At 38.6% G+C, this 13,857-nt stretch overlaps 1 protein-coding gene across 1 annotated transcript in view; it reads right to left on the bottom strand.

The window, feature by feature from the left end:
- Positions 1-13,573, bottom strand: part of TMEM170B (transmembrane protein 170B) — a 35,164-nt gene extending 21,591 nt beyond the window's left edge. The window contains exon 1 of the mRNA XM_059399439.1: positions 13,243-13,573. Coding sequence (XP_059255422.1) covers positions 13,243-13,561 — 319 coding nt within the window. The 5' untranslated portion in view covers positions 13,562-13,573. The remainder of the gene's footprint in view (positions 1-13,242) is intronic.
- Positions 13,574-13,857: the final 284 nt, after the last annotated feature.

Here is a 13,857-nt window from a genome sequence, read left to right as displayed (position 1 = left end):
GAGAAAGAAAACAATCATCTGCCTCGTAGCCCACGCCAACTCTGGTAGCTTACCAGATCTACCCCAGAAAACACTTTTGTTTGTTGTCCTTGAAATACAAATTGGGGTAAAGCATTCTTAACTATATTTAAGACTATGAGTGAGAAATTATTTGACATTATAAACAATGGTGTTTGTCTATTGACTATATAGTTATTGGCTTCAACAATAAATTGGCCTGATCATTTGGAAATGTAAATTTTAAGTTTAATGTTCTATGAAACCCCAAGATATCAAAGAATTATACAACTAAAATAGAACCTCGAAGAGTCCTCTAGTGACCAGGCAAGGGTTATCCCTTAAGCAGATTGAGCATAAACTACCTAAACTTAAATTTATTTTCACATTTCTGTCTTTGTTAAAAAATCGTTATTATTTATCTTGGAAAAACTGAACTCTGCTGAGAATATCTATAGCTAACTTAGGCCTCATGTTATCACTATGCTTGTGAATTACCTGATGGATGCACGCAACCTGGTCCGTGGATAGGGCTTCTGAAGAACTTGATCTCCTCTGCATAAACAAGTCTGTCTTAGGCCCTGCTCACTACTGGCAAACAGAGGAAGCCTGCTGGGTTAGTTCAGGTGAAGAGAACTGCAGGATCCTAAGAGGAGAGCAAGACCAGATGTCCAAGAGCCCCAGAGGAAGGACAGATGTTAGGAGGACAGGCATGGAATACCACCACCTTCTCCTCAACTGCCTAGGCCATACAGCTGATGTGGACATCCACAGGCCCACTGTTCCTGTCTGCCAACAGCCCACCTAATCCAAGCCTCCAGCAATTGAGCAACGGTGAGGGGAGGATAGGCCAGAGGGAGACTTGGTGCATGCTAAACAAGATGCAACACAAAATTTTAAAAATACAATGCACAAAGCAGAAAATTCTGAAGCCTGCCATCCATACACTCACCTTAATTCACTGGAAGGAAATATTCCTTCTTCTTGGGTGCATCTCCTCTGGTTATTTCTCCCTATTCAAAGATTATGGAATCTTCACCGTAAACAAATTTTGCCTGAATTGTTGCACGGAGAACTGTGATGTGTCCCGGCCTCCAAACAATCCTAGAATAGCCCTGCTCCCAATCTGTATCTCTCATCAGCGCCCGTTGCCAAGTTGCTCAAAAATTATCTTCTGTGCTTTTGTTTTTAATCCTTGGGCAAAATTATTTATGAGAAATGGTTTTCTCTAGATGTCTAAAATGTATTAACTGGGTAAAAACAAGTCAAAGAATGGTACATACTGTACAATCCTATTTACTAAAAAATATGTTTATGTACAGAAAAAAAGCACAAACAGAAAACTTGACAATGGCTATCTTTTAAAGATAAGAGATGGGTGATATTATTTTATATATTCTTTATATTTTTTAGAACCTGCCTGAAATGTGTATATTTTTTAATTTTGCTGCAAACATACTGTCTTCAAAAAAGTAGTTTTTCATTCTAAAATTCATCAATGAAGGTGCTCTACTAGGCCAAAGTTCCTCAACCCAGGCTGCTCACAAGAACTACCCTAAATTAAAGTAATCTCTGGAGGTAGGACCTAAAGAACAACACTTTCGTCAACTCTACCAAATAACCACAACATGGAATAGAAATCAGAAGTACTACCCCATGCTAAAGTTACAGAAGAGATGCTTATGAAAAAATCCCAAAGTCATAAAAACAACAAAACCATCTCATTAGACAAACAACACTAAATGTATTTTTAATCCTCTAGAGACTATCTCACCTTTCTACTAAAATCATTAACAGGTGCTGAACTCTTACTGTATGCTCGACATACTCAAAGTCTCCAGCAGAAAATACCATGCCAGTAAGACATGGTTCTATTCTTTTTTCTCTCATATTTTAGTTTGAATAATTTCTTTTGGTCCATCTTTAAGTTGATGGTCTCCACGGAGAGCCTGCTTCTCTGTTAGCTGTTCAGGATTTCTACCTTCTTTATAAAAATGGTCCACATTGTATCTTTAGATAGTCTGTGTTCACATTAGATTATCTCAAGCTTTGCTCTCATTCCAGCAAATCTAAAAGCGTGGAAATCACTCCCCTTAGTTTCCAATATCAGTGACTTCTCAGTTTGGGGATGCATCTCACCTAGGTGACTTATTAGAGTCTCAGGAAGATGATGCACTTATAATTTGAAAAAGTCCCCTAGATCAGAGGTCAGCAAAGTAGGCTCCATGAGCTGTAGCTGGCCCACTACCTGTTTCTGTAAAGTCTGTGAACTAAGAATGGTTCCTACATTTTCAAGTGGTTGAAAAATCAAAAGAACTATATTTCACACCTCAAAATTACACAGAGTTTGAATTTAAGTGTCCATAAAACTTTACTGAAACATAGTCAGACTCATCCAGACTCTCTATGGCTACTTCCATGCTATAAAAGCAAAACTGAGTAGTTATGACCTGCATAGCTGAAAATATTTACTATGGTACATTAATTAATTTAATACAGTACTTTCATATATTAGCAAGAGCTGCCACGTTGAGTGTTTAGTTAATGATTTCAATGGCATATATTCTAATAACTCGGTTCTTCAGAGCACAGTGGGTAGCTGATATAATGCGGAAGAGAAGCTTGAACAAGAAGGACAATGTCAAAGAAGGTCCCAAGAGAATTCACTGTCACATAAGAATTTTTTTAAATAAATTTAATTTAACTAAATAATAAACATATTGGAAATGGCATGAAGGTAAAGAAAAGAATCCACTGTCAAGAAATAAAGCAATCAATAGAACCAAATTGAGGAATGACCTAGACTTTACAACAAGCAGAAAGGGACTTTACAGTTACTATAATTTACATGTTAAAGGCTTTCATGGGAAAGGTAGAAAACTCACATGAACAGATGTGGAATTTTAGCAGAAAAATGGAAATTCCAAGTAAAAGTCAAATGGAAATGCTTGACATTTTTTTAAAAGTCAACAACAAAAACCATATTATCTGAGATAAAAAATTCTGTTAATGGTCTCCCCAATAGACCTGACACAGTTAAGCAAAGAATCAGTCAACTTAAAGATGGACCAAAAGAAATTATTCAAACTAAAATATGAGAGAAAAAAGAATAGAACAAAAGGAGGAGAATAAGAGAAAGAAGGAGATTAAGGGAAAAGAGGAATCACCCATCTAAGAGCTATGCAACAATTTCAAGTGGTTTAGCACACATGTAATTGGAGTCACAGAGGGAGAAGAAAAAGAGAATGGAAAAGAAAAATATTTGAAAAGAGATGGTTGAAAAATTATAAAAATAATGAAAGATATCACACCACAAATCTAAGACTCCAAGAGAATCTCAAGCAAGATAAAGACTTGCCAAAATAACCAAAACACAATAAAATAAAAATAAGCTACACACTACCTAGATACATCATAGTGAAATGATGAAAAATCAACGATAATGGGAAAATATTGAAAGTAGTAGTAGCAACAGTTTACATATAGGAGAACAAAGATTAAAAACTATAGCAAACTTCTCATCAGAAACCATCAAACCAGAAGACAATAGAGTGACATTTTTTTAAAGACTGAAAGGGGAAAACAAACCAAACCAAAACAAAAAACCTGGAAAGGCAGGAATCTATATTTTGGAGAAATAGCTTTCAAAACTGAAGGTGAAATGAAGACTTTTTTCAAAAAGAAGAAAAGCTGGGAGAATTAATCACCAGTGGACCTAAAAGACATATTAAAGGAAGCTCTTCAGACAGAAGGAGTATGATAGTAGATGGAAGCTTAACTCTACACAAAGAAATGAACAAAAAAGAAAGTTAAAATGAAGGTAAACATAAAGGACATTTTTCCTTATTTTTAATCATTCTTAACATATTAACTGGACTTAAAAATAAATCACTGTATTCGTCCACTTGAAACTGCAATTAACATAGAAGTTGAAGCTACAGTAAATATTTAAAGCTATCTGCTTCTGCTTTTTAAAGAGAGAAAAAAACACTAGTTTTTAAATTCAATGGTGATACTTTCAGGGTTTGCCTTAATTCATTGGCTTTCTCAAAGCTTATGGCAACACTTATTACCCACTTTCACTAAATTACACTTTTGCCAGCTAATTATATAATTTCAAACGGTAAATTACAGTACTTATCATTGAATAGTAAAAGAAATTTCTTTAAAAAGCAAGTTTTTTAATTTAAAACAATCAAAATATCACTGCTTTAAAGCAATCAGGTTAAGGCTACTTAAAATAGTTCAAATACTGCTCTATATTCAAGCCATAGTACTGTCTTCCTAAAAGATGTCACTCATCTTGTTCTTCCTTGTAATTGATTAGCTACTCAGTTACAAAAGCATAAGAATTAAATGTCAAAATCTGAATCTATTATGAAATTATAGCATTATACAATGATTTCAATTGTTATTACTTGTATGCCCTCAAGTATCTTAAATTATACATGTCATACTAAAAAAAAGTCAGTAACAACATGTTTGTTTGAATCAGTCACTGATTTAAAAAATCTTGTCAGCAATTGATAAAATGTTTCACAATCTCATGACACAGTATTTCCAAGGGATATTAACACTGAACACTGAAAATTGAACTTTTTACATCAATGAGCATAACATATAATGAAATTCTCAATGTAATAAACTCCTAAAATTAAATCTAAATACAGGGCCAGATGAATGACAGATCAGAAAATAAAAGCACAACCAAGAAAATTTAGCAAGTAATGTGCACGCCTGGTCAGAGTGTCACACCTTGGATATCACTTGACAATAATCCAGAGGAAGAAGTTACACCACACACAGATAAACAAAAAAATTAAACGAAGACATAATTTCAGATACTGAATCCAGAGTTTCCTAAACCAAATTTTAAGAAGGCCCCATTCTAAGAGCTGTTAAATGGTGTTCACAGAGTATGGATTTTTCTAGGTCCTAAGCTTCACCTTATAAATCAGCCTATTAAAAACCTGAGGAAGCACCACTTAAAAAAGAAAAATTTCTTAATTTTAAAGATTAAAGAAATAAGTTTATATGCAAATGGTAAGCGTTTTCCTTAACTCATAGTTAACTAAACTTTTCCTTTTCTTTTTTAAGATTTTATTTTATTTATTTATTTGACAGAGAAGGAACATAAGCAGGGTAAGTGGGAGGGGGAGAAGCAGGCCCCCTGCCGAGCAAGGAGCGCAATGTGGGGCTGCATCCCAGGACCCTGGGATCATGCCCTGACCTAAAGGCACACACTTACGGACTGAGCCACCCAGGTGCCCCTAACTAAACTTTTCTCTCCCTACTTTCTAATTTCTAACTCAGCTTTCCCATAACATCAGCATGAGAACGGCTGGCATCAGATTGTATTACACACAAGGAACCTGAGCCTGGGAAACATGTGGCTTGTCCAACATGCAAAATCCATTTAGTTGCAGTCAAGCATAAAACTCAGTTTCTTGATCCATAAATGCAGGGATCCTACTGTTTCTTTAGACTCTTTATTTGCATACAAGTATCTGACAGAACCCAGATTATTCCAGAAGGAAGAATTCCAATAGCTGCACATTATCTAAGTGTTTACATAAATATTGCTAATGCTAAATTCTCCCATATACTTCAGATCTAATGTAGCTAAGCCATCTTGAATTTTCAAAATATGGTCATTTAATAGGAATTATTCTCTACAGTTAATGGTTCATATAAAGAAACATTACTAAAATATTAAATAGATTAAAATATTAAAAATAATATTAATAATTAGGATTAAAAGATAGTCACTTATTAAAAACTGGGTTTGAGCATCCTCCTGGAAATGAGTTGTTTATATTGAAAATTTAATAAGTCTTTAGTTATACCAAATTCTCCATATTAATTTGCTTTATATATCACAATATAGCTACAGATTGATCACCAAAAACTTTATCTTTAAAAATTGGGTGTTCCCAAACCTCGAGCTCTCAATAACAAAATCACCCAGAACTAGCTAAAAATGTTAGCTTCAGAGACCCCTTTCTCAAAAGTCCTCCATAAATAGGGACTGGAACCCTGGATTTGTACCTTTAACCCAACCCAGGTGATGCTGATAGGCAGCAAAGTTCAGAAACTATGTTGGATTAAAGTAATTCGTGGCAGGGAATGGGAGAGGGGTGCAGTTTCATCATGAAAATCCAGTCCACAACACTGACAGAAACATCGCAGCTAGACATTGATATGAGAGTAGTATACAGGTGCCTCCTGCTTTCCGAAATCTCCTATTATATCACTTCACTCTTACAAAAAGTCCTTCTAGATTATATCCCAAGATTTGTAAGAACAGGCAACTGGACCCAGGTAAAAGTCTGGTTCTTCCTACTTGTACAAGGTTTGGTGAAAAATCTCCTCAGCTAAGGTTACTGGAATTGGATAATCTAATGAGACCTTTTTTTTAAATGATTCCACTGCCACTGTTTATACTACTTTTACTTTTCTTTAATATCATACTTCTTTTATATTACACTTTTTATTTATTTTACTTTTTTATATTATACTTCTAATGCTAAAATACTTTGCCACGAAAAGCACAATTAGTCTATCCTACCTGATATAACCACATACATTTAATACAGCAGTAAGTTACATGGTCACTTCCATTATAGGAAAAAAGAAGCATATCAAATGCTTTGCCTTGTGTCTGGTATGTAGTAAATATTCAATGAACATCACTATTTTAGAGCTTTGGTATTTATTAGAATCTTTCATCTGATACTGTGGTAAATTCAGCATGCTATATAGTCTCGGGGCTCTCTTCTTACAGCTGATTTTTTTTTTTTTTCTTAGTTGAGGAAGAGCTGACACACGATGTTAGTTTCAGGTACACAACACAGTGATTGGACAAGTCTGGAGGCTGCCCTATGCATCTGCTCGCTACGGCTGCACTGTCTGTCTCCATACAACGCTATTACAACACCATTGTCTATAATCCCTATCCTGTATCTTTTATCTGGGTGACCTATTCATTCGATAACCAGAGTCTGTATTTCTCAATCCCCTTTATCTATTTTGCCCACCCCTCCATCTCCCTTCCCTCTGGCAACCGTCAGGTGGTTCTTTGTATTTATGGGTCTGTTTCTGTTTTTTATTTGTTCTGGTTTTATATTCCACATGTAAGTACCATCACATGGTATCTGTCTTTCTCTGATTTATCTGTCTGGCTTATTTCACTCATTCTAATATCCTCCAGGTCCATCCATTTTGTCACAAATCTTTCTTTTTTAATAGCTAATATTACATTGTACATATATACCACATCTTCTCTATCCATTGATCTACCAGTGGACACTTGGGTAGCTTCCACGCCTTGGATATTGTAAATAATGTTGCAATAACAACAGGGCTGCATGTATGTCTTGGGATTAGTGTTTTCATTCTCTTTGGGTAAATACCCAGTAGTAGAACCACTAGATCATATGACAGTTCTATTTTTAATTTTTTGAGAAACCTTCACACTGTTTTCCATAGTGGCTGCCCCAGTCTGCATCCCCACCAACCGTGCGTGACAGTTCCTTTTTATTCCCATCCTCACCGACACTTGTTATTTCTTGTCATTTTGACTCTACCTGGTCTGACTCTACAATACATCACTGTAGTTTTAATTCACACTTCCCTTATGATGAGTGATGTTGAGTATCCTTCCATGTGTCTGCTGGCCATCCAAAGGTGTTCCTTGGAAAAATGACTATTTAGCTGCTCTGCCCATTTTTTAATTAGATCATTCATTCTTTGGTATTATCTATATTTCTTTGATAGTTTGGATATTAATCCCTTAACAGATATATCAGTTGCAAATATCTTCTCCCCCACTCAGTATATTGCCTTTTTGTTTTGTTGATGGGTTTCCTTCACTGCACAGAAGCTTTACCGTGCTATAGTCCCAACGGTTTAATTTTGCTTTTGTTTCCCTTGCCCAAGGAGACAGATCTAGAAAAATGCTGCCATGGCTAATGTCAAAAAGATTACTGCCTCTGTTTTCTCCAGGAGCTTTGCAGTTTACACCTAACTATTCTTAATCCCAATTTCCTTTCCTGGTTTCACTGCCTCTGCCCTACCCCAGACTCAGGCTTCCTCTGCAGTTTAGGCTTTCTCTCCACAAGACAAATACCTCTAGTGATTTTGACTCCTCTTCCTGAATTACCTTACTTTTCCGGTCCTTCCTTTCAATCACCAAACAAAGCAAAGGTAAGTTTATATTAAGAGTCTATTAAAGCGTCAAAATTACAGCTCACACAGTCCGAAGACGTACCCAGAAACTGCTTTAAGAAATGTCATCTAGACCTCGGACTTGCTATTGCCAGAGGATATGGATGAATCATACGGACGCATGATTCAAAGATAATGAGATGGAGACTAAGAAAGTAAGAACCCATAGATGACAATTCTGGTTTTTGAAAAACTACAGTAGCTTCATTCTCAGTAAGACATATAGGTAAAACTTCCAAAAAGTGAAAGCCTATAAAGTACAAATCATAGCAGCGCTAGTTAATGGGCTCTGTACCACATAAGAGTAAGGAATTTTTCACTTGTATTGCAGAAAAACCTCCTGTAATAGAGCATTTAGAAAGAACTTAATTCACTGGAAGCTAGGGAGCAGGGTACCCCCAGAAAGCTGCACACTTTCTTGGGAGCATACTGAAGGAAGATGCTGGTTATTCCCGTGTATGGACAATTCCAACTACACAAAATGGATAAAAAACTTCCCAACCCCCCCACCTTTCTTTCTTTCTTTTTTTTGCGGACAGTCAATATTAACACTAAAGTAGCTCAGCCACTATAAAGTCTAAAAGGGAACTAGAATAGTGTGTATGTATAACAGGAAAAATAAGCACATATATATTTTATCTGACCTTCATTCAAGCCTGAATTCCCAGCTTCTCGATGTCTGTACCCACAGAAGAGGGGCACCTGCCCCCCATTTGCAACAGACACTGCGAAAGGAGATGAGCCCGAGGCCAGCCTGTGCCTTTTTTCCCAGGGACCAATTATCTTTTCCCAGTACCAGTCTCACTCTGTGTTTACACACAGGTTTAGGGATCCTGCGTTTTTCTAAGTAAAAAATTCTTCTCTAAATTCTTAGCAACTAAATTTGGGTCAGAACACAAAATTGGGAGCCAAAGTAGTTGAAGAAAATAAAAGTAAAGCAAAGGAATGTATTACACTGTAGATTATTTTTTTAAGTCAAATTACCCATAAAACTGAAAGAGTACATGCATACTGACTATAATTTTAGACTGGGGAAAGGAGACTTAGAACATATGGAAAGAAAGAAAAACTATTTCATAAAGAAGGCATTTATCTCTACTTTAGTAAGCTGAAGAAGCGGATAAGCTACACACCGTTAATAATTTTGGAATCCCGTGAATGACACACTTTGGGAAGTGATGGATAGAGAAGAGAACTTTAGCAATGGTGATTAACAGAAGAGATGGAATTTCCAGGTACTAATCTGTTCTATATGGAATCCCTATACTAGTGTCTTCAGGAAGGAGAAAGAATAAATAGCAGAGCAAATTTGGTAGGATTTCTAAAGCTACATATATAATAAATATGGATCACTAACTTTTACACAGGCAATGGCAACTTAAAATTTTGGGAAAGAAATATTATTCAATAATATCTTATATTTTCCAGTATCTTTTGTTTGCTGGACAAAAAGTAGTTCCATTCACACATTATTAGGCTTATCAGGGCAAATAATGCTAGGCTATTCTGAAGTATCTTAAGATTTATCACCAGATGTGCCTGAATTAAAAATCTGTGTGGAACGAAATGAAAGGCACAGAACCAAGCATCATTGAGCATCATTTCTAGGGCCTGCCTCTGTCCCTGAGTAACTGATCCCAGCCATGTTACTTTAATGATGTGATACATCAGTATTTCTGAAATGAAGCAGTCAAACTATGTAAGTTCTAGTTCTAAAGCCTGTTCTAATTTCTAGCTCTTATTTTCATTTTTTTGAAAATGCATTTCTATTGAAGTAATACATACACAAGACTGTTGCCTAAAGATAAGTGTCTAAGGGAAAAAAAAAGTCAATATAAAAACTTCCCTACTTCACCTTTGTTTAGGATAAAATACAAAGAGAATAAATAACACCTGTTATTTATGTTAGTGTAAAGAAAAAATAGAGATGAGAACACACTCTCCTTTTGCTTAATTAACCAGAGTTCCTATTAACCAGATTTCTGCAATCCTTCACACAGCCATTTCTTAAATCCAAATTAATTTGGTTCTACACTATGCTCCTTTCTGTTTCATTTCTAAGTTTATCATGATGACAAACATGTCTTCTGAGTTAATGTGTTATCAAAGTCTGAAAAAAAGGTAATAAATTTTCACTTATTAGCTATCAGAGCTGAGCAAGTTACTCTCAGCTTCCATGTCTGAATCCATAAAGATAAACAATAATCTCTTTCAAGATTATCGAAAAGATCAAATACATGAAGGCATGATAACAAGCACAGAAAAGTATATTTAATAAGCATTTTAAGTAGTTTCAGGATTAAGTAGTTTAAAGGTTCAACATCTAGCCATAAAATTTGCTTACACAACTCATCCCCTAGTTAACAGTATATTCACACCAACTAATGCAAGTAGAGTGTTTAACTAATGCAATTGTTAAGTATTGTTTCAGAAATGCAATTCGATAAACACATACTGAGTATTTATATGTGCAGGCAGAATAATGCTAAAACTCTAGAATTTCATGATTATGACAATGACCCCCTCCCCAAAAGTTCAGTCTGGAAGAGACAAATAAAAATTATAATTGAACAACATAATAATAAAAGCACGTATATGGAGCAGAAGCAGCAGGGTGAGGTAAGTAACTCATTCTGCCAAAAGAAAAAGGAGGAGCAGAAGCAGGTGGCAGAGGGGAAAGAGTACATTTGCGGGCAAAGACAGGGGTTCAGAGTCCTGCTCAGCCACTCACTGTTGATATGATTTGGGGCAACTTCGCCTCTCTTCTCTGCAATTCTACTTTGGAAAGTTATTCTTAAGATCAGAAACAATATATGTAAAGTGTCTGCTACATAGCAGGCACTCACAAAGTAAGTGGCAGTCGAGTCTTGTCTTAGGACGTGTGTGTTTGTTTTGAATAGACCAAATCCTAAATAGCACCATGGCGAGCATCTCTGGACTAATAACCAAGGTACATATAGGATTACTAAGGTCACCAGCATGAGAGGGCCACAGTGAATCACATCGGGTCAAATGTTACCACTTGCAGAATCCACTTTTTTTTTTTTAGAAATGGATTCCTAACATGTGGTTCACTCACCTGCTGGTGAAGCGTATTTCTGACCTACATCTTCCTCTGTTTCTACCAAGACAAACAGCATTTTGCATAGTCAGGCTCGATATTTCCTAGAAGAGGTCCCCATGTTCCTCAGTCCCACCCAAGGAACTAGTTTTGGATGTTCAGCATATCCTTTACGAAATGGCAAAGTCTGATGAGCAACAGACGATTATTAAGATTATATTAAGCAATAATGAGAGTTAACCCTGGGTTGAAACTATTATCAACCTACTGGTTGACTCATAGAACTGGAAGCCACTATAATGATTGGAATCCTAAAGTCAATATTTTAGAAATACTGTTAGATCTAGCCAAGTGGTACGTTACATTTACACTACTCTATAGCTCCCCAAACTAATTTTCTCTAAATAAATGGTGAGTCCTTACCAAATACAAACATATATTTAAGTTCTTACTTTTCACTTCAATCCTACAAACACTATGGATACAACATTTGAAATATGAACAGTAGATAAATATAAGCAAAGCCAGAAGTAAGATAACATAGGCTATCTCCAAGTTCAATTGAATCATGAAATGGTCTTCCTGTCAATGTATTCTTTTTAGAAATAAAAATATGTTCCTCACCCTCAACCATCATGTAAGGTCAGTTTGTATCAAGTTAAATAACCACAGATTAAAAGTGAGGACACCATGAATCAATCCAGAATCTATGTTAATTTTATAGTTGCCGCATTCAAGAAAATCCGTGTCTTTAAATTCATTCTACGGTATAAAAATTCTATAAAATTGTTCTCTACAGATATCTTAATTCCATATCATGCCAGATTTTATAATAAATATATACATATGATACTATATTATAAATGATACTCTATATTTATCATGTATATAATACACATGTGTATATAATGTCAGGACAGGTTATATTTGTAAAATACTCCTCACACTTAACAAGTTTGACATAATGTATTATAAATGTTCCTACCAAATTTAGCTTTATACATTTGCAAGAATTAAATCCTGAGTATGTTTTTAAGTTTTTTCCCTGGGAAGCAGAGACTGAGGAGACACCACATTGCAAGAGAATCTCTTTCCTCTAACCACTAATCTTAAAGAGTATTTTTTAAATTCAGAAATCAGAGTGTAAGAATTTCCACATTAATGCAGAAGTTTCTTCACAAACCAAACCTACAAATTCGATAAAAAAGAATATTACTGCTCACTTTTACCACCAAAATTGAGGTTAATTATTATAATGTAGTTAAGTCCAATTCCCTCTTGACAGCCTTGACGAATGAAGGGAAATGCAAAAAAAAAAATCAAATGTCACAGAAGCGGCAGCTTGTGGCCAGAGAGAGAGAGAAACAAGAGGGAGAAAATGGTTAAGCTGAAATGCTTGAAATGCACTAGATCTTGGCCCAAGCCCCTTACCCCCTATAACCTACTTCATCAGTCATCTAGGGCAACAACAATTTAACAGGTGAAGCAAACTGATCATGGTGAACAGAGAATTTAAGTCCTGCATCCGGTTTGAGATTTGCCAGAAAGAAGAGGATTTTAGCAGCAAGCGGGGTGTGTGCGCGCGCTTGCGGGGCGGGGGGTGTGGGGGAAACCAGCGCTAACTGTGCCCGAGTCTCAGCACTAACGCGATTCCGCGCGTACTACACAAGGCAGCACCGTCGGCAGCCCTCCCCGCGCCGGCAGGAGGAGGGGGTCGTGGATTCTCCACCCGCGATCAGGCCCCTCGGAGCGCCCTGGGAGTGGGTCGAGCGTCTGGCCCCGGGGACCCGCGTGGAGTGCCCCCAGTTAACACCTTCCCGGCCGGGACCTGGGACCGCCTGCCAGCCCGCCGGCGCGCACGGGGGTGGGGCGGCAGGAGCGCGGCCCCTCCTCGGGAGCGAGAAGGGAGGCAGGGGGCGGCACCGCATCCCCGTCCCCACCCCGGGCGCATCAATTACCCGTGAGGTTCCTCAGCACCGTCCCGTGGGCCCAGAGGCTCAGGACCTGCTGCACCGACAGGTTGATCATGGAGTGGTCGCCCCCCTCCGCCTTCATCTTCCCCGGGGGGCGCCCGCCGCCCTCTCCTCGGGCGCCGGGTGGCGGCGGCGGCTGCGAGGCTCCGGGGGCGGCGGCGGGTGCAGGGCTCCTCCAGGCCGCCGCCGCCGCCGGGGAAGGCTGCGGGGCGCCGGGCCGGGCGCTGCTGCTGCCGCCGACGGGCCTCCGGGGGGGGCAGCTCAGCGCGTCTCCCAGGCAGCCCCCTCCCCGCCGGGGAGACATTGAGGACGGCGGACGGGGGAGGGGAGGGGGCCGGGCGCTCTCCCCGCGCGGCCCCCGAGCGAGGACTCGGGGCGGAAGAGGCCGCTGCCGCTGCCGCTCCCTCTCAGGGGCAGCCCCGCGCCGCGGGGGCCGGGCACGCGAGGAGGCCGAGGTCACGCAGGGAGGCCCGGGGTGATGGGCAGACGGCAGGTGCAGCCCCCGACGGGGCCCAGCTCATCACCGCCGGAGGACGAGGAGACCCGGGACCCGGAGGAGGCTGCGGCGGCGGCCGCAGCGGCACCTGCCGCCAGCCTGCC

The sequence above is a fragment of the Mustela nigripes genome, chromosome 5 (assembly GCF_022355385.1).
Source record: "Mustela nigripes isolate SB6536 chromosome 5, MUSNIG.SB6536, whole genome shotgun sequence".
In the NCBI taxonomy this organism is placed as follows: Eukaryota; Metazoa; Chordata; class Mammalia; order Carnivora; family Mustelidae; genus Mustela; species Mustela nigripes.
This window is presented reverse-complemented; position numbering and strand designations above follow the sequence as displayed.